Source organism: Haliaeetus albicilla, chromosome 19 (assembly GCF_947461875.1).
Source record: "Haliaeetus albicilla chromosome 19, bHalAlb1.1, whole genome shotgun sequence".
NCBI lineage: Eukaryota > Metazoa > Chordata > Aves > Accipitriformes > Accipitridae > Haliaeetus > Haliaeetus albicilla.
The window spans coordinates 11614620-11640094 of record NC_091501.1 but is presented as its reverse complement, the minus strand read 5'-3'; the positions used below and the strand labels follow the sequence as shown (position 1 = coordinate 11640094).

Sequence of the window (25475 nt, the reverse complement as noted above, 5' to 3'; positions counted from 1 at the left end):
TCAAACCTGATTTTACTACTAAACATCATATGATATTTCTGTAACCATGACATTGTGAATGAATAATCAAGCAGATGTTGCGAATGGAAGGAGTTAAGCCAGAGAAATTTTAAGATGTTGATGCTTCAGTCAGAACTCCTACGGAAAAAATAAATGTTAGTCTTGCCAGAGTGAATTGAGCATTTTAGAGATCGGTTCTTCACATCTGGTCTATCTACCCAGCAGAAATTACCAGGCAGCAATAGAGTAACAACAACAACAAACCACACACACCCAGAATGAAACCTTGGTGCCCTCCAAACTTGTCACATGTGGGCCATCTAATTCAGTGGGGCAAGTCCATCTCCCACAGTGCTGTATATAATAATATATATTTTGTACAGACAGGTGGCAACAGTTAAAAAGCACAATGAGCACAGCAAGCTACTTACAGTTTGAGTCCATTGCAGGAGAGGGAAAAGAAGTCATAAACCAAGCACACACCAAACACAGTGACTCCAGTTTCTTTCACCAGCATTGCACATGTCCCAAGGAATAAACTAAGCAGCAGAAAGAATGGGGAGGCAGTGGGAGGGAAATGTTCCCCAACATAAAGCTGATCCACACTCCTGAAAAACAGGTTTGACATAAATATTTTCACTTCTCTGTTACTTTCATGTTTACTACATTCAAACAAATACTGAGACTCTTTTCCTTAATTTCTTAAGATGCTGGTAATAAGTGACATGAATAATCTACACTCTTCACTGATAAATGAGCAAAGGTTTAGACTCGGGACAGGAAGGGAAAACACAAATATTGACAGATGCACCGAGAATTTGAGTAGAGGAGAGAAAAAGACAAGCAGAAAGATAAAGTGGACTTGAAGCAGTCAGAGTAAGTACAAAGACACAAAGGGCAGAAAAACACCTGCTTTCCATCATCTAGACTACACATGCTTAATTATCCTTATGTGACAAAATGCACTACGCAAGCAAAAATTCCTCCATCCCACCCACGCTCCCCTGAGTCAAAGATGTGTCCTAATCATTAACGGACTTGGCAGCAAGCCTGTATGAGGGAAGAAGGTAAGAAAGAACCAAAAATCAAACAAGCCGATTCCTCCGGGGTCACTACCAGTTTTACGCCTTTGAAAACTTCTGATGAAAACAGCGTTGCACATTTGTAGCAAACCCCAAGTATATCCCCAAGAGAGATATAAGCAGTTTTTCCACGTGGCCATGATGACACAGTGCTATTCCTAAATGAAATAACAATGCAAAAGGGGCAGTAACCCTATCTGAGTAAAGCTCGCTCTTTATTTTAGGACACAGACCAGCAAACGGCGCCAAGTTTTCATCTGAAAAGGATGACTAACAGTCTAGAAGCAATCCTTAACTCTCCCAGACCAGGTATTTCAGAGTCCCACAGTCACAGCATGTATTTCAAAGGTAGGCATGTGTCCCTTCATTCTTCACTCTACATACAGACTATTTTGCCTTCAGCTGAAAACATTTCTTTATCATTTTTAGCTCTACAAGCCCTCCTCTAGTGTATGGTCAGCTATAATGTCAATGGAAGAGAGGACCGTAAACATTGACTCCTCTTTTTATGTTTATTTGTTCTCTTAAGCATCACTTATGTGGCACCGCAGCTGAAAGCAAGGACCAGGGCACTTCCATGCAGCAGTGCTGGGGGAAGTACCTCTGCCAGCAACAACTGAAAACTGACAGGTTTCTTCTTTGTCTCCTCCTCAAACTAAAGCATCTCACAATATTATCACAACCGGTAGCAAGAATCCATACCTATTATAGGAGAGAAAAGCCAACAGAAAGAGTAGACAGGCTAGGACATCCGCTCTGCCTACTATACCTGTTACCTAAAAGGAAGAGACACACAGGTGTAAAAGCAAGTATATAAAAAGACATGCACGTTCAGTGACTGTTTCGACGATCCATGCTAACTGCTATTTTAAGCTTTTTATCTTTCAGTGTTATCCTCCTTCAATAGAGTAAAACGTTACTTGGTTAGTGTAGGATATTCTGTCTGCTACGTTTCTCATTTGCCAAAACAAATGAATAAGCCAACAGTTAAGTCATTCTTTACTTTCTTATTAAAATATTAATAAAGTTGCATAGAGAAATGCCAATTTTAGGGATCTGTTTTAATTTTGTATAACAAGGCTCAAATGAGAAACACATCCAACTCCCAGAACTAACATTTGTTAAAGAAAGACTAATGAAAAAGCAGCTCTTTGGAGAAGACTTATTATCTAGGAATGAGTTAACAATTAATATTTGAATGAACTTTATCACCAAAAAGTGATAGAGTGGTATGTAATTTATTCTCTTTCTGAATAATCTGAGTTTATGAGAGTTTTTTCTACGTATTAATTAATCAAATCTTTTTATAACAAAGGGAACACTGAAGAAGAATGTATAAACACTCTTTTTACAAACTATTTCAATATTCCATTTCATAAAGATCTAAAAATTGCCCATAAAGCAAATAAAAGGCCCTTTGAAATTTTGCCTCTTTTGAGATTACATAATTAAGCTATATTCAGCACTCTGGCATTTATTTTAACCTTTTTAAGTTCTGACCCAGACAAAAATAAATTCAAAGAGCGCCTCTTCTAAAATCTCCTTTAAAATATAAAGCTGTATTATCAAAAGGAGCCTAGCTGATTAGTTCACACAAGACAGCACAGGGAGTAACTGTAAAGCTCGTGGCTTTTCGTTATTAAGGTAATCTCTCCTCAAAAGTTCTCAGCTGCAGCAGCCGTTTCCCTCACTCATTTACAAAGGCTGGTAATGAAAGCATGTGGTGTCAATGGTACCTCAGCTAATGAGTGCATTTCTTTTTTTAATTACGGATAGCTAAACATTGCATGAGCAAGCCTCATTTTATCTACCGAAGTACCTCCCCATGCTAACCGACTGTAGTTTTAGCATGACTGTGTCTTTAAATGTTTCCTTATAACAAACAGAAAAATGTCCAGTATGAGCTGTTGCTCTGTAAACTTACCATGACGTTTATTAAGCTAACAAGATTTTTCTGAAGATGATACTCCTAGCTTTCAATTGAAATCAATATAAATTAATCTATGGGTCATATCACCTCTATCTGAGCGATCTCCTTCAGAATATACACTAATGCTCCCTTCACTTTTTCTCCCTTAAGTTGATGGCTATAGGAGATGACTGAAGGCGTGCAACAATGTCCCAGCAGGAAAGCGCAGCCTCACTAAGGTCTTTGGTTTCAGAAGCCTCAACGTTTTCATCAGCTGAATGACTGTCCATTTATTCCCAGCATTGCTGATTAGGACTGTCAATTAGAATTTAGTGCCAGAGCAGAAAGATGGCAAGTACGAATACACTTTTTTCTTAATGACTCCTGCAAATTATTTTAAATACAGTACATTCTCACCTTTGCTCCTTTACTGCAAAAAATCACAAGTACCATATTCTGTATGACTCAGAGGTTTCTTTAAAAAACAAAAAAAAAGAATTTAAAGTATGTGTTTATTTTTAGCTTTTGTGTCACCGGGTTTTTTTATGTCACATACTTACAGCCTCGGTGTGAATGGGATGCACAGCAAAGAACAGCGCCGTGACAAAAGCAAGTCGACAGTCCTTGAACACAGCTTTGTCACAAGTGTACATCAGTACAAGAGTCACTAGACAGTGTAAAATTACATTCACTGCATGGAAATAGAAGGGGTTCATACCAGCCAGCAATACGTTTAACCTGTAAGGAAACAAAACAGAACCATTACTAGACTGGAGAGGTCTTGTAATAGCAGGACATCTTTCAAATACTCTAAATAATGTTTTTGTCTGATTTGCAGACTTCTAATGTAATTGCTATTAAACTAATTAGTGAAAATCGCTCTGAACTTCTGGCTTATCTGATTAAAGAGAAACCACTTCCCCATTTTTTAAAATATGAGGTTGCATTTGGCAACCTTCTTGACACTGAGATGAGAGAGGCTTGTGCCCTCCCCATACGGCTTACTGCAGGGAGATGATGTCTGTGCTTCCTTAGCAGCAAATAACACCGGCCAACACCAGAAGTACGGCACTTGTCCTATTTCCCTGTTGGCACCTTCTGCAGTTGTCTCAGCCACGTGGCAGCTTTACAATACGGGTAGTTATTTTCTACTACAGAATAGATGCTTTTGCTCGGAAACAGCCAAGGCAAGGACTTGGTAAGGCACTGGAGCATCTGCTTGGCACTACAGGTGCCTTTATTCCCATTTAAATTTCAAAATACTTTCACATACTAAAGATTAAGCATTTATTTACATGCTTTACTGACATCAGGACTACACTAAGCAGCTGGTCTAATAGTTAGCATCATTTTTATAAGGACATTGATGGTAAAGATAAGTTAGCTAACATCACCCAAGACTCAGTGAGACAATTACGGTTCACTATGTGTGTCAATCATAAAAAAAATAAAATATAATAAGCTGTTATGACATTTGTTCGACAGCATGTATTAACACATTTTTCTGGTCACTGTTTTTTACAGCCAGCTTGCTTAACAGCTGCTGACAGGCTTTGCCTTGCATCCAGTTGAAGATAACTCGATTCTCTTTAGAATTAACTCCCTCTGTACATTTGGACAAATATATGTATATATATATACATACACACATATACATGGTGTCTCTATCTAGGGAAGACTCCATATATGAACAAGGAATTTGGAAGCACTAATGTTAAAGGACATTTGAAAAAAAAAAAAAACAAAACAAAACAAAAAAACCAAGACACCCAGTGAAAAGAAGACTCAATCTAAATATTTTGCATGTAGCTGTAAACATGCTAAAGGGTCAATAATCTTTCCTGTTGTTATTAACAGACTCCAGGTCTCCCATGACATACATGATGCAAAAGCAAAGCCACTGAGTTGTTGCTACTATGCAAACACCTTAGGTTTTTTTGTAAGACAGAGGAGGTATGGTGTGTCTGTGAAGGCCAGAAAACATGTGCTTTTTATAAATTCTCCCTACATTCCTTACTCATAAGCAACAGAGTGCTATCTGTCCTGGGCTGCATTTTCCAGGCCACTCTAACTTTACCAGACCAGAAGTCTTACTTGTGCATTCCTACTCTGCTCCCACTGGAGTGTTTGTGGAGGCAATAGCTGAAACTCAGAGAGTTTGGGAAAAGTGATATTTTAGCACGACTTGACCTTTCCCTTTGAAGTATGGGTTGATGCAGCTACATTCTGACAAGACATCAGTCTGTGTGATTCAAGAATACATGAAGAGTTGGGGCTTTTTCTTTTTTTTTTTTTTTCCTTCCCCCATTTCTCCTGCAAGCCACTTCAGAGCAGCAGCATACATCACTTTCCTTCATTTCTACCAGCACAGAACAACAAACCACAGCAAATGGCAGTAACAGACATCCAGCCAGAGTTTCAGCTGGAAATACACTGCAGCAGTGGGAACCCCCAAGCCTAAATCTTGTTTTCAGCACGCTGCGGGGAACAAGGGGCCGCACAGGGCCACCCTGCCCCAAAGGACCCAAAGCTCCCGCTCAGAGGCACCTGCAGATGTCTGCAACGGCAGGGACCGCCTAAGGACCCGTTCTTTATTCAAATGAATCATTTCTGGCTGTAAATCAGCTGGATGGAGCACAGTTGTCACCATCGCTCCCCCTCAAATGCCAAAGTGTGCTCTGGCAACCTGATGTCTGGAGAAAGCAGATGTAGGCAGGTGAGGACCGTGAGGACAAGTGCTCAGCCTATCAGGCGGTATGAACCCACGCACCAAAATGTGAGAGATTCTTATTTATTTATTTAGCCAAGTTGCGAGGACCAATCACTAAAAACACGATGTCTGACAGTACTCTTGCAAAATCTCTCATTAGTCTCCATGGATCACATCTGATTCCTTTGCATCCTGCAAAACAGGTCTACTGGCAAGAGAGGCAGAACCTTGTAGGGGAAGGATCTTTCTGTCCCCACCAGGTCACCTATCCCAAAGGCAGCGTGTGCTCTTCACGCGCCTTCTTGGGGCAAACAGCAAGTCAACAAGGCTTGTAAACTGTGAGCTACCTGATGTAAGTTATTGAAAATAGCTATGTAAAAGCATCAGCCTCACAGCTTGGCTATTCCCCCATGTATTCGTAAAGGATAAAAAAAAAAAAAAAAAAGAACAAAATACAGACATATCACCACCATGGTATTCTGATAAGCCTTCCATTAAACAGCAAAAACTGACTGCAAGCATGGCTCGGTGTATGTTTTAAATACCATCTTTGGTGGTCCATGAACACTAAACGTGAATCTGTGCAGGTGCTATATTCACACCAGTGTTTTTTGCTGCTAAAGCTCTTTGTCATAAGAAATTAGGCCACATGGCAATGAAGGAAACATTCTTTTGTCCTGAAACAATCCCAGCAGAATGATTTTGAAATGTTAGCAGTGGTTGAATTTATTGTACGTCAAACGGGTGAGCAAATCTGGAGCTCCAAACAGCTCTAATCCAAGTCACAAGGACTTTGCAAAGCTCCCCAGCACGCTCACCCACCCGTGGGGAATAAAGGCAGCCTACTATGGATAGCCAAATTTGCTCCACTGTGGAGCAACTATAGAGCAACTTCTGGGCAAGGGAGCAGGAGGGGATGGGTAAATCACAAATTACTTCTCCCTTCTTAAACTTTAATAACCTTACAGAGATTCAGTCTTGCCTTTGTTTACTGGCAAGCAGCATTATCAGAGTCATGTAGTAATTACACACAGTATAGGGCTCAGCAAACAAAGGAAGTAAAACAGAGACAGGACTCTCAAAATTAAGTAAGAAGTGGCATTTCTCCAACGTTAATGTTCATGAACAGAAGCTCTGGCAGGCAACAACTGTACTCCACTGTGGGGCGGGGAGGGCTGTCCTGATATATTTCCATATCTAAACTGTCCCACAAACAGGGAAAACATTTCATTTAAGTTGCAAGCCCCAAAGACACCAATACTACCATCATTTCTAATCTGCAGCATCGTGTGGGCTGGAAGACCTTAGCCACTTCTGCATGAAGATCATAACATTTGTCTGAGCTAAAGCACAACTCGCAAGATACATGTTATGGCCCTGGTAGAGCACACAGCTAGGAGAGCAGATGCTTTGGGCTGGCCAGGCTTTTTGAACTGACTGCTTGTCAAACCAGAGAGGTGTTTGCAAATAGTATTCTGAAGATTTGGGGCTAAAAAAAGCAAGTGACCACGCTTCTAGGAATGGAGACACTTGAAAGAGGAGACACCACCATCTCAGACAAGGAGGTTTTTCCTCAGGGGAGCCACCCGTGAAACACTTGGAGAAGCATCTTCAGCTAGAAGAGTCCCTAGAGGCAAAGAGTGTGCTAAGCCTCCTGAGAAGTGGTGAACGCCAGTTCAAATGCAAAGGCCCTCAAAAGGCCCAGGGGAAAAGGAAGGGAAGAGCACGTATACCAAGGAGCAGTCCCTCAACACTAGGTGACATTGACAGGTATCTTCTAATAGGGCTGACCAGCATCACCGAAGCTACCAACAAAAGAAAAACTCATTACAGAAGTCTCAACATCAATCACGTGCCCCATCAGGGCAGAGGAGGCTACACTAAAACATGTATTCAAGCAAACTCATCCCAACACCTGTCTTTGTGTCCAAGGGTTGCAGCATGTGTGGTTCAGTATATCACACTCAAGGGAGAGTGCTGCCGAAACTACATGCCCAAGCAGGAGCTATACCAAAATAAGAGGTACATGCCAAACACAGAAATCCCTTGATTTTGTTAAAGCTAATGGATGTTTTCCAGGAACAGCAGTATACTTGGCCTTGCCACCTACAGCAGCTTTTCTGTTCCTCCACCGTCCACTCTACGAAAAGGCATTACAGAGCTTCGCTCTCAGAAAGAGACTTTCACAGGCACCAGCTGTTGAAGGTCCACTGAGTAGAGCTTGTAAGAGAGCTCTCCAGAAGAAAGGAAATCACTCCTGCTCTTAAAAGAATAAGCAACATCTACCAGCACTCGCAGTTAACCACTTGCCCTCCCTCCCCCCGGCACAGCCGCCTTGTTTGAAGAATAGCATTTGTTGAGCAGGGAGCATGGACCATGCTACCCTAAAGCCGTGGGCACTTACTCTGCCTTTAGATAGGTCATCAGGCAGGGACACATCTCCTTGGGTAAGCAATTCCCAGTACAGAGGGCCTGGAAATTGAGTGGGATTTCGTGACTTCATCCTCGCAGACCCAGAACCAGAGGGATCTACGCTGCAAGAGTACGGGCTCACAGATAAATCCCGTATATATCCAGTTACGGTATATAATCACCAGCACCCTCAGGCTCTAATATAGTGCTTTTTATCCACTTGTACACACGAAGACTCATTCAACCTTTAAGGCCTTTTATGATTTAATAATATTGTAAACCATAATTGGAGAGTTTCTCTTTTTATAGACTTTGTTATTATCCCTGGGCAGCTCTTGTTTAGTTTAATCTGTTCTATTATTTTCAAAAGACTAACAAAAACCACAACATGTTATGAAATAGAAATGCACAGGATAATAATGGTAATTTGTTATAGCGAGTAACACTTAATGGAAAGTCTCAGAGCATCCCACACCTCATAAAACCCCCATAGTTTTTATAGAGGGAGGCTCATATGCAGATTTATATAAATTAATCTAAGATATCAGGATGGATTAAGTTTCCTGTTATCTTCCCTTCCTTTTGGAATTGTGAGAGATACATGGCAAACTTTATGCAAACTAATGTCTGATTTCTGTGCACGGTGGAGTCTCCTTATAAACTTCACAGATGCGTCTATGGTGTGCCAGGAAAAAGAGCATTTGCACTCCAAAAATGGTGCAGCTGCATCAGTGGCAATAATGGTTAATGCGCTGTGTGGAAACAGCTCAAAGATTAACAAAAAACCTGTAGCAGTAAAAAGAAAATAAGCCCCTTTTGCAGCAGTGTTCGTGCAATGGCCAGCACAAGCAGGGCAGGGTTTCCACGACAGTGCAACAGCACTTTGTGCTGATAATCTTTTCATAGTACAGTACAATGCCTCAGAATTAAATGGACAATAAGGCTTAAACGGTTTGTTACTTGATTTGCTATAACAGGGATGGGTGAGAAGACAGAGGCCATATCAATTCCCAAGCTACAGCAATTCCCTTGGAGCAAAACAGTCATCACTTACAAGAGCACTAGTTAAGTGTTGGCATTCAAAGCAGGTTATTGCTTTCCAGCACAGTTAGGAAAAGAAAAGAGAAATCACAATTAGACTGGGAAGCAGCAGCACCTTGGAAGCAGCAAATATGCCAGGGCAGAAATTTCTAGTGAAACCCTAGAAAGCGTGGTTTGATGATCATTCCTGTGTTAAGAATACTGAAAGCATCATTCACATGGCTTTAAATTCATCTCCACAAATGGCCTTGGAAAATTTAAAAAAAGCTAGACAATGACAATTTACAAACTGACAAACCAGGTGTCATTTTATCTAGATTTTGAACAAAAGAGAGTTTGTCTTCAAAATTATTCTTGAGTAGCATCTCAGCAAGAGCAATGCACTGAAGGAACAAACATCTCTCAAAACTCTTCAGCAGCCATCAAGCAGTCCTCTTCCAAGTGCAGAGAGAGAAAGAGATGAGATGTGATCAAGAACCAAGCTAGGACAGTCACTCATCAAGAAGAGAAAACAACGCTAACAGAATTCTAGTCTAAAGGTATTAGGCCTAATGAAGACAATATTTCAAACTGGGTACAAGAGTTTTCCACCAAATTTGAAGTAGGTTTGGCAATCTTTCAGCTGGAGCTGCGGACCATGAAGGAAGTGCCTTTTTAATTTATACAGAAGAAAATTTAAAAAAATAAACAAGTACAGTGAGTGAAAAGAGAACAGCCCTTTTTTTTTCTCCTTTATTTCTTTAAATCTGAGAGACAATAAATGAAAAAGCCCAGGAAAGCAGTCAGAAGTAGAGCAAGTAAATGCAGAGAAATGCCTTTAGCTAACCAGCAGCAGCCAGAGCACTTTATTTTCATGGACTCTAAAGAGTATTGACAGGGATGCTCCTGTAGAGATGAAGGTTGGTCCAAAGCTGAGCCTTTAGGTAAAAGACGACAAAAGAAAATTAAGGGTGACACTGGTGCAAAAGGAATAGGATGCCGGATGAGAGAAAATCCCCAGGATTGGTAGGTGTTAGAGACAAAACACCACTGAAGCAAGCAGCAAACATAGGTGTGACTGGATTCACGTCAGCCAAGTCTTCCAGGAGAATCTGCACGGACCTTCTAGTGAATTCTTCCCCTCATAATAAAAGGCTTTCAATTCAAGTGACAGACAAATTTTATTGAGTATTAAGGACTGAGAAAATGTTGTGACTAGGCAGAAGCCCTACATGTTTTGCACATACCTCTCCTCCCGGGCAGATCCTCACCTCCGGGCTTTGCAGCAAGCAGCAGGCAGCACTGACCCCCAGCCAGGTCTGCGCCCCCCTCCCCAGGCAGGAGCTTCCCCCGACCCTCCCCAGGAGCCCTGTCCTCCTTCCAGGGAGCACAAACAACCCTGCCAGTCCCCCTAGAGAAACACAGCCCAAACCTACTACCAAAAACATCAAACACCTGCTACGAAAATTATATTCAAGGTGGGGGGAGGACTTCGGTGCGCCTGGAACTGGGGAAAAAAACCAAGCTTTGAGGCACATGCACCCTCTCCCAGACCTGAAATGGCAGCAAGGCACTCTGCTTCGGGTCAGAAGAAAAGCTTACATGCCTAGAAATGTGTCCGTACATTCCAACTATAACATAACCAGTCTAATAAAAGCAACTGCCTCTCTTCACAAACTCCACCTCGCCCAGTGTGGCTACACCAGTACTATATCAATTTCATGGCAGGTATCACAGTACCAGTATGGAGAGTGATTGCTATAGCTAGAGTAGAAATATTAGACTAAGCTGTACAGGAGAAATACTGACACAATCTTAAACACTGTGATATTGCCCTAATATAGATGTACAGAGTGAAGAAAATACTTGTGCACTGTGTATTTAACCTGACATATTATAGCTCCACTATATTATCCTGTGATGTCAAACTGTAATATAGCATTAAATCAAGAACAAATAAAATCCAAGGTCTTCTTGTCTTCCCCGGGTTGTTTTGGTTTTCTTAAGCTCCCTGTCCTTGAAACTCATGCCACCAATACAGCTGAAAAAACAGAAGGATCAGCTGTAAACAACTAGATAGATCAGAAGGTTGGCAGTGAATTATTGAATTAATTCTCTCTTTGGCTATGTATTTACACCTAACCCAAGTTCACAGCCACTTAAGGCTTTGATCTGAAGCCACTGATAGTCTTACACGAGGCTCTGGGTGCCCACACAGAACACTGACCTGTTGCTGAAGGGTCCCATTTACTTCCCAGGCACGTAGGTACCCAAGCCATGGCTGGCTAGCAGCCTCGGTGGGCAGACCTGGAGGGTCATCCGTTCTGCAGTCAGCAGCTGAGCACAGCCTGGACTTTTTAATTTATCTTTTTCCCCGTTTTTTCTAGCCAGAGTACTAGTAGGTGGCTCTGTGCACAAATTGTGCGTCTATGTCTCTTTTGGTGGGAGAGCTGCATTCCCCTCTACAGCTCGTCTCCCCCAGCTCCGCTCCTCCTGGACCACCAGAGCCACCCAGCAGCAGCTGGAGCAGACCCCCTTACACCCTTCCCACCAAGCCAAGCAATTCCCAGTGAACAGCCACTTCCACCTCCTTCGAGGAAGAGCGGGTATCTCCTGCGCTTCTCTGCCCAGCATCATCCTCCCGAGTGTCTGTCATGGCTGTGTGGCCGAGACCTCTCACTACCTCTTCGTTCTGTCCCTGGTGAGCTGTTACTCCAGGCACCTCCCGCACCAGCATCTGCCTTGGCAGCGCCCTCCATCCCGCTACCCGCCTTCGCTTCTCGACCACCTGCACAACCGGGAGGCCGATCTCTGATTAAGAGTCTTTAAATCTTGGCATCAGGGGTTTTCAAAAGGCTTCGTTCTCACCATTTCCTACCACTGCACACCTTCGGGCTAAACCTGCCATGTTGCTGACTACATCAAACCTCCATCCCCTGTTTGTTTCTGGGTTGGAAATCTATCTAAAAGGGGATTTGGCAGGCAAGAAGAGAAAGGGGGAGGGAGACAGCACTGAGGATTGCACCTTCTGCTTCGACAGTTGAGAAACATTTTTGCAAAACCACTGGAACTAAGGAATAACTTAAGTGCTACTGGGTGAACAAATGATTCACTGAACTTCTGTTAGTGGAGACAAGGTGTAAGACAGAAAGCACCCAGTTTAAATATAAAATCCTGAGTGAATTACAGAACTGGCAGGGTTGGGTTTTTTTTTTTTTTTCTTTTTCCACCTTTCATCTTAACATTTTATAGGGAAGACACCAAGAAATAGTATATCCTGAGTCCAAAATGCCACCTTCTTTAAAAAGAAGTATATGAAGGGTAGATTTAGATTAGATGTAAGGAAGAAGTTCTTCGCTGTGAGGGTGGGGAGGCACTGGAAGACGTTGCCCAGAGAAGCTGTGGATGCCCCATCCCTGGCAGTGTTCAAGGCCAGGTTGGATGGGGCTTTGAGCAAGCTGGTCCAGTGGAAGGTGTCCCTGTCCATGGCAGGGGGTTGGAACTAGATGATCTTTAAGGTCCCTTCTAACCCAAACCGTTCTATGATTCTATGTATCACTTCTTGGAGAAGAAAATAGCTGCAGGTAAACATCTCTGAGTGACAGCAAATGGAGAAGAGAGCATGAAGTAAGTTTTTCCTAAGGACTAAGCAAAACCATTGCCTACCATCTGAACTCCTGTGCAGATGAGGAGTTGTGCTAGACTGGTCACCTAACAGTTACCCACCTGTAATAGGAATGTTTCTAAACCAACTAGTTTTAACACTCCTTTACTTCACTGAAGTCAAGAGAAAAGGTGAGAGAAGTTCAAAGCCGCAAAACAAACATTACTTAATTCAACAGTCCATGTGCAGGCTTTTTTCCCCCTTCTGATGTTAACCCACACAAAACAATGCAGCAGTTCTACGAATATTTTAAGTTTTGCATAATGGTTCCAGTAACGTGGGCCACTCTTATTTTCCTGTGATCATTCATGCTGACAGATCCGGTGTGAATAATGTCAAATGCTCTTTTCACTGTTTGGCTCCAGAGCATTAGTCTACTGGAATGAGGACTGTCACTTAAGATTTCCAATTTGTTAGGGACCCTGAACCACTGTTAGGAAATTTCAGCAATGTCCACTTAAGACTTTTCTGACAGACAGGTGACAATGTATTTTAATTGGGATCATTTCAGGAATACGTAGCATATGTAGGATATGTTCAGCCTAATGAAAAGTCCACAAGGCATCACGAGTCCTTCCTCTTACTTTCACAGGCACGAAGGACAGAAAAGAGACTGAGACAAAGTTTCTGTAGATTGATAGATCTGTAGACATAAATTTCAGCCCACCCTTCACATCTGTTCTGTACATGCAGTTTGGAGATCTCCCAGATTTTTAATCTTAGTACAGCAAGATTCAAAACAAGCCTTTCCAGATGAAAGTTTCATGCAACAGAAGCAGAGCCACTAGGCAGGTATAAAGAATCATGCTACTATTAAAATGCCTTGGATTTGACCAAATTAGCACAACAAGAAAAGGAATAAAATAAAACAAGCAAACAACAAAAAATAAAGAGACCAGAATACTTTGGTCCCCCCTTCCCTTTCTCAGCAAGATCCTGCAAAGCACACGTCACACGGTTTTCTCAACCATCCTAAGTGGATGCAGTACATTCTAACAGAAGCATTAACCCACAACATTCATTTCCATCCTGTTGGAAGTCCATTTCTGTTGAGCATTTTACAAGCGTCAGGGTAAAAATCGGTTTTCCTTCTGCAGGAGCACAGAGCGCAACCAGCAGCCTCCTGCTGGGCAAGGCAGGGGCGGATGGCACAGGCAGGCAGAGCACGGCTCAACCCCGGGCTCACTGTTGCTTGGCAAAAGCTCCCGGCAGCCTCTTTGGAAGCCCTGCGTTTGGAGGATCCACTCCACCCAGATCTTAACATCTTCCTCTGACACCTTACCGGTAGAAACGAAATGGGAAGAATGAGGAAACTGGAGGGCTGGAAGGATATTTGGGATGCAGTGGAAATAATCTTCCTCTGCAGCCAGGGAAGATAAATGATTCCTTCCCTATTCCAAATGCAATGCCAAGGGGTGAACAAATGACTCTGCCTTTGACCCTGTGTCTTAGCTGTATGGTTATTATGAGCATGTGAGGATGAAGAGTTCCTCGCAAAATGAGTTTCACTGGTTTCCAAAAAGGACTAGATGGAGACAGCACTTCATCCTTCCCCCCCCCCACATACACACACAGCCCCCTTTAAATAGCACAGGCAAAACCAGTTCAGAGTCAAGACACAAATGGCAACTAAAGCATTTAGTTTCCATTCCATTATTAAAGTTTAAGATTCTTCTGCTAATTAGCATAACGTAACCTCAATCCTGCAACCTGATCTAGGAGGCCAAGTCCAGCGCCAGTACTGCATGCAGCGTGGTGAGTGGTGATCCACGCAGGTTCGCTCACCTCTCAAATTACCCCCAGATGTATCGCTGGATCAATGGATTAATCAGGCGGCCCCCCAAACTGTAACAGGTCGGCTGCACACCCGATGGAGAGGGCACTCTGTGTGCACAAAGCCACCTCTGCCCATGGCTGCACACATCCCCTTCGCTCTCTACAGAAACCTGCTGAGAGCCCCTTCGAGGAAAAGGTAGAAAACCTGTCCTACACAGAGCCTTGTGAACTGGATTGTGCTGTTCAGTTTTGCTTTAGCAGGGATATGCCACCCTGTGCCCACCCAGCCCTGCTTCCCCAGACAGCCGATACCGACGGCTCGCGCCTCCAAGCCCACCCTGACAACCGAAGGGTGGCAAGTGCTCCGTGGGAGTGCCGATGGGATGCTGCGTTCCCCAAAACTGCTCCTGCCTCACAGAAACATGCAATTTTCACATGGTTCATGAAGCGTTATTTATAAATCCGGTAGGTTAATGAATAGTTACTCCATTAGTAGAGTCAGCCAGGTTCCAGTAACACCTCCTCCTGGCACACTTACCGCTGTCCATACAGTTCGTTCCTTATGCCCGCCATAGGTTTGTAACGAGCACCTACCGATCACCTACCAACAAGACCCGAGTGCTAAACATCACCCAGCCACACTGGCTCTTCAGCACAGTTCCCCGCAAACACCCGTATCATTTTTAAATGCTAAAACGCGGTAAACATTCACCACCGGTTTTGTTTCATCAGAATAAATCAGAAGCAGCTAATGGAAAGTATGACAAACTGTATGAATTGTAACTAAGCTGATCTGCTAGAAATTATTCCCCTCAGAGAGAGGCAGGCGCCTGGGTTTTCCTTCTAGGATGAGCCACGGTAACTGTCACTTACTTTGCCGCTACTCAACTTCTCTTTATTCCTGTAAAACCGAAACTGCTCCTCAACAACTCTGCCGGTACCCAGGGAACATCTGAAGCAGGCGAGGCTGGCGGGGAACTCCGCGACTGACATGAGAGGCTCGCCGCTGCCGGGCTGGCTGCGAGGAACGGCGCCGTACCCTTGCGGCAGACCCCTTCGCTTAGCCTTAAAGGGAGGGATGACTACGGGTCTGCTTCAAAACAGCCCCGGGGAAGTTTCGGGCACGACCGTTCAATCGCAGAGAAAAGTACCGGAGATAAAGCAGAGGAGGAACTCCCGGGGAATTCAATCTGAACACCCTTCCCAGTCAAAAAAGGGCTTTGCCGAAAGGCTCGCGTTTCCCTTTTATCCCCCGGCAGCCTGGGGAAGAGGCGCCACCTGTTCCCGAACGGCGAGGGACGCGGGGCACTCGCCGGGCTCCTCGTCGTCCCTCTTCTCCACCCAACTTCCACCGGCCCGGCCGGCGGGGCCACCCCGGCGGCAGCGGGCGGCTGAAGCCGCGCCCGCCCCGGGGCGCGCCCCCCGTCCCGCAGCGCTCCGGGCAGAAATGCTGAATCACGAAGCCCGGGACGCGGGACCGCAGGCGACAGTGCCGGGGGCGAAGGGGGGGGAGGCTCCCCCGACCCCCCAGCCGGGGCCGGCCGCCCCCCTCCGCCCGCTGCCCGGTTCGTCCGGCCGCGGCTCCGGGAGAGGCGGCTCCGGGAGAGGGGGCCGGGCGGCGGAGGGGGGAGACGCGCCGCCCGCCCCGCTGCGGCGCCGGCGGCGGGCACTTACTTGAAGGTGAGGACGCAGAGGGGCCGGTAGGACTTGTGGCTGGTGTTCTCGGCCATCCGCTTGCCCCAGAAGTCGTTGGCGAAGGCGGCGGCCGCGGGGGCGGCCGCCCGCACGTCGGGGTTGTTCACGATGGCCCAGACGTCGTCGTGCACGAACTCGCCCCGCAGGGAGTTGCCGTAGCAGAGGGCGCACAGCCCCGCCAGCACCGCCGCCGCCGCCGCCCCGCCGCGCCGCCCGCCCGCCGACGGGCAGGGGGGCGGCGCGGCTCGGTCCCGGCTGCGGGAGCCCAGCGCCGAGCCCGTCACCATGGCGCGGGTGCGGGCGCGGGGCGCCGCGCTGGCTGCCCCGGCTCCGGCTCCGCCGCCGCGGCGGCGGCGGCGCGGGGAGGCGGCGGCGCCCGCATGGTGCGGGGCGGGCAGCGGGACCGCCGCCGGCCACTCGCGCTCTGCCGAGGCGCAGCCTGCCCGGCTGCAAATAAACAGCGGCCGCCTCCCCGCGCCATCCCTCCTCCTCCTCCTCTTCCTCCTCCTCCCCCTCCTTCCCCCCACCCCCCCGCACGCATGCTCCTTGCCGCGCTGTCACCCCGCCGCCGCCTCGGCCCCTCGGCGGGGCGGGCGCTGCCCGGGCTGGCCCCCCACCGGCGCACCGGCGCGGCAGGGCCAGCAGCGGGCGGGCCGTGAGCTGCGGGGCCGGGAGCGGAGCCCCTGCGCGGCGGGTCGCCGCCGTCACCCGCGGGAGACAGGTGCGAGGCTGCCCCGGTGCCGGGGCCTCCGGCTTCCCCCCTCAGCCCCCCGCGGGAGTCCCCCTCCACGGCCGGCCGCGCCCGGAGCAGCCTCCCCGCGGGTGACGCTCGCCCGGGGGGAGCGGGAACGTCCCAGCCGGCTCCACGGCATCCAGGCTGCTCCACGGCGTTCGCAGCGCGCACGCTGAGCCACGGTTTCGTTGCTGCTCCGCCGCACCCGCGTCGCTCCACGGGCACCGGTCCTGGTCCGCAGCACCCAGGCTGCAGCATCGTCTGTGGCAAACAGTCCCCCACCGTGTCCTGCCGGCGGGGAAGGCGTTTGGGCGCCACGGAATTTGTTTTCTCTACTCCGGTCCGTCACCGGTCACTCGAGGGCTGCCTTCTCCAAAGCATTATTCTGATGACTGCAGTGTGTCCGTCCCCTCCCACGAGCAACCTTTCTCCCGTTAGTGACAACTCCCAATAACTTTTGCTTAAGGAAAGGCCGTGTTCAGATCACCTACTCGGCCACGTAGAAAAGGTATGTGGCCGGGGCTTTTTCAGAAAACGGAAAAACGAGGACTCTATTAATGTTTTTTACCATTGAAATAAAACCTCCTGCTTATAACCAAACAGAGGAATAACACCGCTTGGCAAAGAAGCTTAGATTCAATTAGGTGCATGAACATGCTGGACATCCTTTGAATTTGTTCTCAAAAAAAGATACACTGAGCGTGGTTCACCACCAGCCTGTGCAGTTCCAAGCTGCTGTGTGTGTGCGTGTGCGTGTGAGCGTGCCCACCTGCGTGTGGGAAAAAGAGGGGAGCGGAAGCCGTGAAGAGTTCACGCAGACCGTCCGGGGCGAGCCCTCTCCAGGAATGCATTTCCCCCAGCATATTTGGCACCGCGAGTGATCTGGTATTTTCCAAGTGCAGCAGAACAGGCTTTTTCAGATGCACTTTTGTCATAGCTAAAAATAACAGTTAACTCTCACTGGGACAGCTTGTTTATATCCGGGACAGAAGGAAACTCCACCAGAAGCAGGGCCATCAACTCAAACTTTCCCTTTAAGTGGCTGATGACATTTTGGCAGTCGGCTCCCCAGAGCTTTCCCCAGCATGGGAGACCGTTCGTGGTGGTGTGGTGGTGTCCATTTTCACCAAAGTTTCAAAGCTAGCCCCCAACATCTGCGCATGGGCACAGAGAGAGAAACAACCTGGTGTCCAGAGGCACAGAAGTACCGAAGCCCTCAAGTGCCCAGCGGCTCTGGAAACAAAGTCACTATTGCAGATGTGCCTAAAAGGTGGAATTGGGGCTTTGTGTTGACATAAATTAAAATGGTGACAGCTACTGGGAGGAGGGATGAGGGGAAGGATGGACCGTAATGTTGATGAAAGCAAAACCAACATGTACAAGATTTAAAGGTTGAACTTGCCTTACAGTAGACTCCAGGTAATATTTGCAGTCCTAAATTACTCCACCAAACAAAATCTGCAATCCTCTGTAGTTCAGAATTGGGCAGCTGAGGGTCTATCTATTCTCCAGGGCAGAGGTACCTCACGTGGGTGAGCTAGGCAGCCTAAAGGGGGGGTCAGCAGCACTGCTGATGTGACCCCAACAAACTCAACTCACCTGGCAGCCCAGCTGGGCCTCGGCAGGTTGTCCCTCCCAACCAGACCCCTGTACCTCTGGTCCACCCCCCCATGGACCAGGGTCCGCACAGCCTTTCTCACTGATGATGTCTTTCAGCCTTCTGTCCTTCTCCTTCGTCACAGGTTGGGGGCAGCCCACTGAGAGCCCACTCCTGCCACAAAACGGGGCCCAGGGCTGCCATCAGGAAACCTGATGTTGGGGCAGGGGATAGGTGTCTCCGTTCATTATCCAGGACTGTGGTACATGTCCCTGCTGTGTCACAAGTCCTGCCGTCCACCCTTTGAGCTTAACTAGTTCCCCACATAAAGCTCACAAAAAATGCAGAGTTCTAAAATGGTAAATTATGAAGCGGTGATAAAATACCATTTTCTAATCAAGGGATTTGGTGTCAATGTCTTAGTGACATACACAGCCATATAACATCACATAGTACAACAGACATACTCTATGGGATAAATAACATCGCATCTGTGATTTCCCATCCACTTTCATAACCGGCCAGGCTTGATGACACCAAAAAGCGTGGGAAGAGGTGGCAGTCCTGACCCATTCAGGATTCCTTCTGCCCTCACTCTCCTTAAAAGACCACTAACACTGACCGTTGGCTTTCATCTGGCACGGAAACCTGGAGTTTGCGATGGAGACAAACCCTATTTACTTTCTCATCTCTTTTCTTACAGGCTTATCGAAATGTTATGCACAAAGTGTAGTTAACACTGATTTGTCAAGTTTCTTTTATGAGAAGAAAATCCATTCACATTTCTCCAAGATAGATCCAAGATAGATCTGATCTTTCCTTTCTTCTCTCAAGCAAACATCTGAAGGAGACAAAGTAATGCTCCAGTCACCATGGAGGAAGACCTCCTGTTCTTCACACCAAGACCTGCTGAAATACAAGCATATAGTCTTCTCCTTTTAGTCCACAAAGGGGAACATTACCTTGTCATGCAGCAGTCACTGTCATAGACTGAATTCAAGATGTTATGTTGTCTATTGCTAGAAGTCCTGACCACCCATAAAGAAACTAACAGCAAAAAAGTCAGATATCAGAGAGCAGGAGAACACACATTCAACACCACTGTACGTTGGGTCTTAAGTCCGTACACATATAAGCAGGCATATACATACAGGGAGAGGAAAAAGAGAAAGAAGGGAATCCAGTGATGGATTTGCTTTGGTTTGCTCCAAAGCTGCTTTGCCACTTCAAAAAATACCCAGTCTAGTAAGAAGTATTTCCTCCTCCTGCAAGCCTTGATTCTTTCTCTACCTAAAGTAGCCATGTCATCGCTTCTGAAATGTAACACCAAATTGCTTCTCAGAAAAGCCTAGCTGAGTTCTGGAATCATATGTATAGTTGAAGCACTCCAGCTATTTGACTGCCTACTTGTATTTGAATCACAGGTTTCGTGCCAGCTATATAAAAAGATTGTTAACAAATGGCTGTTAAAACTAGAGACCTTGAAACTAATTATGTGCAATGCTCAAAAAAATCTTGCTCTGCTAATTGAGCACAGCTTATTACTTCTGAAGCAAGAAAGTTTAGCCACCACTTGGAATAAAACATACGGTAGGGTATACAAGGCAGTAGACACATTTGAACAGTTACACTTCAAAGGGTTGAGCACTGATTGATCTGTTATTATCTGAAGATGGCAACTGCTCAAAGGCAGAGAAAAACTGGAAAAGTTTTGCGTTTCAAGCTTAAACCTGGAGTTCTGAAGACTTTAGCTTTGCATTGACTGATTAAAGTATAAGAATGCGGTAAATACAATTTAAAAGTTAAATTACCATATGGTCATAGCTAGAGGTAAATTTCAAAAGTAGCACACGTAAATAGTTTCTTGCTGTCTGAACAAATAATTTTACATTTAAACTAAGTCATTTGGTAACTAGTACAATTGATTTCTGCTTGTAGTCAGTTACTGAATGGTTTTGCAATTCATTTCAGTAGCCCCAGGATGAAACTCTGTAACTGCCATGCATATAATCTTCAGTGGGTATAGATTATGTTCATATGGTTAAAAGCAAAAAAAAAAAAAGAAAAAAAAAAAGTTAAAGGATGAGCCAGCTACCAGGTTCTGCCAGCTATTAAAGGAAATTGCCATCTTAAATGAAGGAGTGTTGCAAAACCTGGAACTGAGTTTGGCATATTTAATCCAGTGTGCCGTCTGTGTTGGAAGACCTATGGAGAGACTGAGAGCAATAGATGCAGTCCAGAACCCCTCCAAGGAGTTCACTGCAGGCATCGTCCTGTTTAGCCAAGTAGGATTTGAACTTTGGCGTTACCAGGAGCACTGCAACAGTGCCGTGAAACACTGTGCTGTACTGGGCTGGGGAAATCTTATTTATGACCCTTTTTGCTTGTTACCAAATTGCTTCTAGGTCTATGCAGGCTACAGAAAGTTTCTCTTTGGTGAATTCTTCCTAAAGCCCACTGAAAGTTCCTATGGTTTTGCTTTCACCTTCAACTGTGGCCAAGAGCCAGAAGTACTACAAGCAGGAGGGGAAAACTTCTTGCCTTTAGAACCCTGGTCCTGTGATCCTTAGGAGGCAAATCCATTATCCTCAGGATGACCTCTCCTTTTCAATAGGGATGTTGTATTTCAAGTTCAGCCCACAACCCCCCAATAAGCCTTCTCCCCATCACAGTCACGGAGTGTGCTAAATATTAGCCCTGAAAATTCAAACCCTTCAGTTTTTACAAACCAATATCATCAAGAAGATATCACATGGTAAGCACTGCTTGATGGATCCCCATGGATGCACATTTCCCATCCCTGACACAGATGGCAAGTAACACAGAATCCTCCGTGACCCATTTTCAGATCCATTTGTCACCTGTTTCGTATGCTTGTGTAAAATGAGAGATTTCAAGCTGAAAAAAAGCTCGCCATAGTTGTTACTGGATTAGAGGGAATCTCTTTTTCAGCTCATACAACAAATGCATTTTCTGCCTTTGAAGAGACCCAGGTTAAGCCTTAGTCTATGGGCAGGATTGTATGGAGCCTTTGGAGCCTTTGAACCCCTGCAGTGGATGGAACATCCACAATTTGACAAGGGAGAGGCATCCAGCAAATGGTACAGAGTGACTTGGGTTTGGTAGTGGCAGTTAAAAGGTCAGGGACAATACAAAGGTAGGACAAATCCCGGTAATGAGAATGACGGGATTCTTCACCTACAGAGCGGAGGCAGGCTATGGCATAGGCTGCTGAAGTTGCCCGCTCCAGCAGATTCACTCGTCAGCTGAGGAGATTAGTACTTTCCATTTTTGTGTACATGATTTGGGTGTGCAGAACCCCATGATGGAATGGGGAGTGGAGGAGAGAAAGCATTTTTCTTTCCTTGTTGAGCATGCATCTGCGCCTTTCCTCCTCTAGAAGCATTGCAGAAATTTCCCAAAGCCAAAGAGAGTTCTCAGTCTTGCCCTTGCCTGAAAGATCTTTTTTATTGCAGCAGTGCAAGGGAAAAGTGCAGCCTATAGGGCTTGAGTCATAAGAGTTATCACTTGTAACATTCATCTCTTTAATGCTGATTAAGTACAAGACAGTTTAAGTTGAATTTTTATGTACCTCACGGCAATCAGCTAATGGCTCAGAACCACAAAAATTAAAAAGGGAAAACCCAGCTCAAGATAGTCCAATTTCTGGTTGAGCAAATGAGCGACTCTTAGATGACCCAACATTTTTTCCACTTACAGTGCATAGCCCCAGACTGCATTTTTGCTCTGCCTGGAACCTCGTTTCTGAGTACAAGCAGGTCAGAATGGGTGTGAGGCTGTTTAAAGTGGGGATCTTGCTAGAGAGAAGTTATTTTAAAAGCATAACTTCCCTGAGAAATGGGCATTAGTAACTCAGACACCATATGCTTCCTACAAGGCTGTGCAAGGACACATGTAAATTGTCACGTAGCTGTAAAGTTGGATGCTGGGGGCACCGGAGTCAAATGCAGCATGAGAAACAGATTTGGGCACAGCACTCTGATCAATATTCAGTTGTTGGGATTCATATTGCTCCTGCAGGGAGGCATTGGTTTTGGAAGAAGGATCTGATTTTGGCGAGACAAAGGAGGCATTTTCAGCTTGGGCTGATCTGAATCAGTTTAATTTGACTCTATACTCAGCCTTCAGAGTTGGCTGTACGTTCTGCAATGTAATTGTCTCTTGGAATTTTATATGTCAAAATAAGAAAAGAGATTAAAGACCCCAAGTCTGTTCCCTATTGAGATTCAGTTGGTTTTGTTTTCTGGGCATCTTTGAGCTGGGATTCAGTAGCAGTTCTCTCTGAAAAGTAACTGATAAATGTATAAGATCTTCTGGCATCCCTAGTTTCGATTGAATTGCAGTCACTGCAAATGGTCTGATAAAATCAGACAGTCGGATAAAATCAGGAAATCTCTACATTTATTCTCTGATTACTGAGCAAGCTCAATTTCATCATGGTGAAGTAGAAGCCAGTGGTTACAATTACTTTTCTTTCCTTTAATCTATTTCTTAATATTTGGGTTTAAGATGGAAAAATTACAACTGAATAAATCTGCATCAAGTTCAGTCAAAACTTTTCTCTATATAATAATATTATTCATATCTCTATGATTAGCAACAGCTGGAATAAATTTTAGCAAAAATATTAGAATCTATATTGTAGAATAAGCCACATGGAGTCATTGTAATTTGAGGAGGGTGAAAGTTTCCATAAAAGATACAGAGAGAGGAATACAACATATTTTTTTTTCAGGTCACTTCTTTAGATTTTATTTTTGCAAGCAGATACAGTTTTATTTTACGGGGCTTAACTTTCTAGCATTTATGTTGAACAAACACTCCAGATAAAACAACGCACCAATCAGCCACTCTGGACACTACTTGTTCTCACTAGTCCTCTTGCACCAAGTTGTACTGAGGAGCTCTAGCTGTGTTAAAGCAAAAATAAGTTTTCAAGTGCAGTTACAACCACCTAAGCCAACACCAGTGCTAAGCTAGCTGGAAAGCTATCATGCAGGTCTGCTTTTCACCTGCAAACATCACCATGCGCTGGTTGCTGTTTTCCTAAAGCATTTGAGAAATTCACAGACAGCTAATAGATCAGTTAAAAATTAAAGCAATAAAACCCAGTACAGCTTCTCAAAGGAAACAATCTGAAAGCCCAATTGAAAAGGACAGTGTCAGGAGGAAGCAGGATGGAGGAGGAGGCAGCTGGGAATGATTGGAGCAGCTTCTCAGTGCTCAGTTTTCCCTCTCCAGTGTTTCCATAGACCATGCGTCCAAACTGGTGGCAGGATAAATTGGACCCTCCCCAGTGATCCTTGCTCTTCAGCACTCATCTGTACTCCTCTAAGTCTGTTGTGGACATGTAAAATATGTCGCAACACTCAAGGAATTTTTAACAAAAATATTAAGCCCATTATGAATGAAAGTGATTATCTAGGTGTGGAAGCACCAGAAGGACCAATAGAAGAAGTGCTGTGAGAATGGTAGGTGCAGATGGCACCTAGGTCATCAAGATGCCAGCACATCTATGTGCAGTTTACCAGGACATCCCTAAACTGAAGACAGACTACAGACAGAGGACAGACTACAAACCAAAGCCCTGAAGAAGTGATGCAAGGAAGAAAAGAACAGGCTTAGAGCCATCAAAGCCATTGCCCAGATAAGGAGTGAAAAATAAATGCTAATCCAGGGATGGAATGGGATGAAGAGCACACGAGGGTGTGAGAGCGTGTGCAAATCCCGTTTTGTTTGGGGTAAAATCACCTTCCTCTCCAATACTAGCTCACATCGAGCTTTGTTACATTGTTCCTGCAGTGTTGCAAAATTAGTTTGGGGGCTACAAACCTGGCAATGTTAGAATTGTGAGCCATATGTGCTAAGAATTCGTATACACCTTTTATCCACGTGAATGCAAACTCTTGGCTTGCCTGAAATGCGCTGGGGAGACATAAGTGTGATTTTTCTCAGTTTTCCCCAAGGCGAGTGCATACGTATGAGCTCAGGATTTTCAGCTCCTCCTGCTGATGGGGACCACAGGACGCCCTCCTTTCAGAGTCTCTCTCCAGGGAGGTGACTCTCTCTTGCTTTCTTATTCCCACTCACGCTCCCTTCATGTGTTTCAGCTGATTTCTCCTGCCCGATTCCACTCCAGCTTTCTTCTCAGCCAGTAGGAACTTGTAACCTTTGAATTTCTATTGTTAAACGATTTAAAAAACAAGTTACTGAGCTTTGCCTAGTTTGGAGCTTACAAAAATTTCCCATGGCTTCAGCCCAAAGCCAAAAGTCATTCACAGTTCAGCTGAAACACTCCTAGGATTCCTGCAATAGGAGTCTGGAAGCTTTCTGGACAACATTTGGAGCCTGGAAGGTGCAGAAATCAAAATAAACTACAGTTTGAGAGCAAATCTAGGATGCTCACTGTTACCAAACTTGCTCAGCAACACCTCTCTGTAGGGTTTTCTGTCATCTCTAGTAGACCAGTCCCAGCACATTAGAGCTGCCCTTTTCTTCCATCCCTGGGACATCACATTGAATTCAGGGCCTGGCTTGAGGTTCATCTGACCTTACTGCCATGTCCTAGGTCCTTCTTAGTTTTTCCTGTGGGCTGTCTAGAGGCTTTCAGAGACGCTCCATGGCCCAGCATATCTTAACTTTTACAGAGTTCATGCCACAACTCTGTTGCTCAGGCACAAGGCAACCTTTTCTTTTGTAGATTAGAGGTCACATATGCTGAGACAGAGCCTCCCTGGAAGCTGCTTCAAGAATAATGAGTGACTCTACACAAGACTCAAGGATTTTTGTGATCCTCATCATCATCTTCTCGGTGCAAAAGGCCAACACTCTCCAGTACAAACAAGAAGGATAATAA

The 25475-nt window shown here is 45.4% G+C and overlaps 1 protein-coding gene across 3 annotated transcripts in view; it reads right to left on the bottom strand.

Annotated features, from left to right (window-relative positions):
- TMTC1 (transmembrane O-mannosyltransferase targeting cadherins 1) overlaps positions 1-16750 on the bottom strand; it is a 146840-nt gene extending 130090 nt beyond the window's left edge. Inside the window, exons 1-4 of one of the 3 annotated variants that reach the window (XM_069807624.1) lie at positions 16248-16750; positions 3552-3729; positions 1785-1858; positions 432-608 (exon numbers count right to left, since the gene is read on the bottom strand). In XM_069807624.1, coding sequence (XP_069663725.1) covers positions 432-608; positions 1785-1858; positions 3552-3729; positions 16248-16555 — 737 coding nt within the window. In that variant the 5' untranslated portion in view covers positions 16556-16750. Of the gene's footprint in view, positions 1-431; positions 609-1784; positions 1859-3408; positions 3467-3551; positions 3730-16247 lie in introns of those variants that run through there. The other 2 variants (XM_069807623.1, XM_069807625.1) reach the window with 2 other exon arrangements.
- Positions 16751-25475: the final 8725 nt, after the last annotated feature.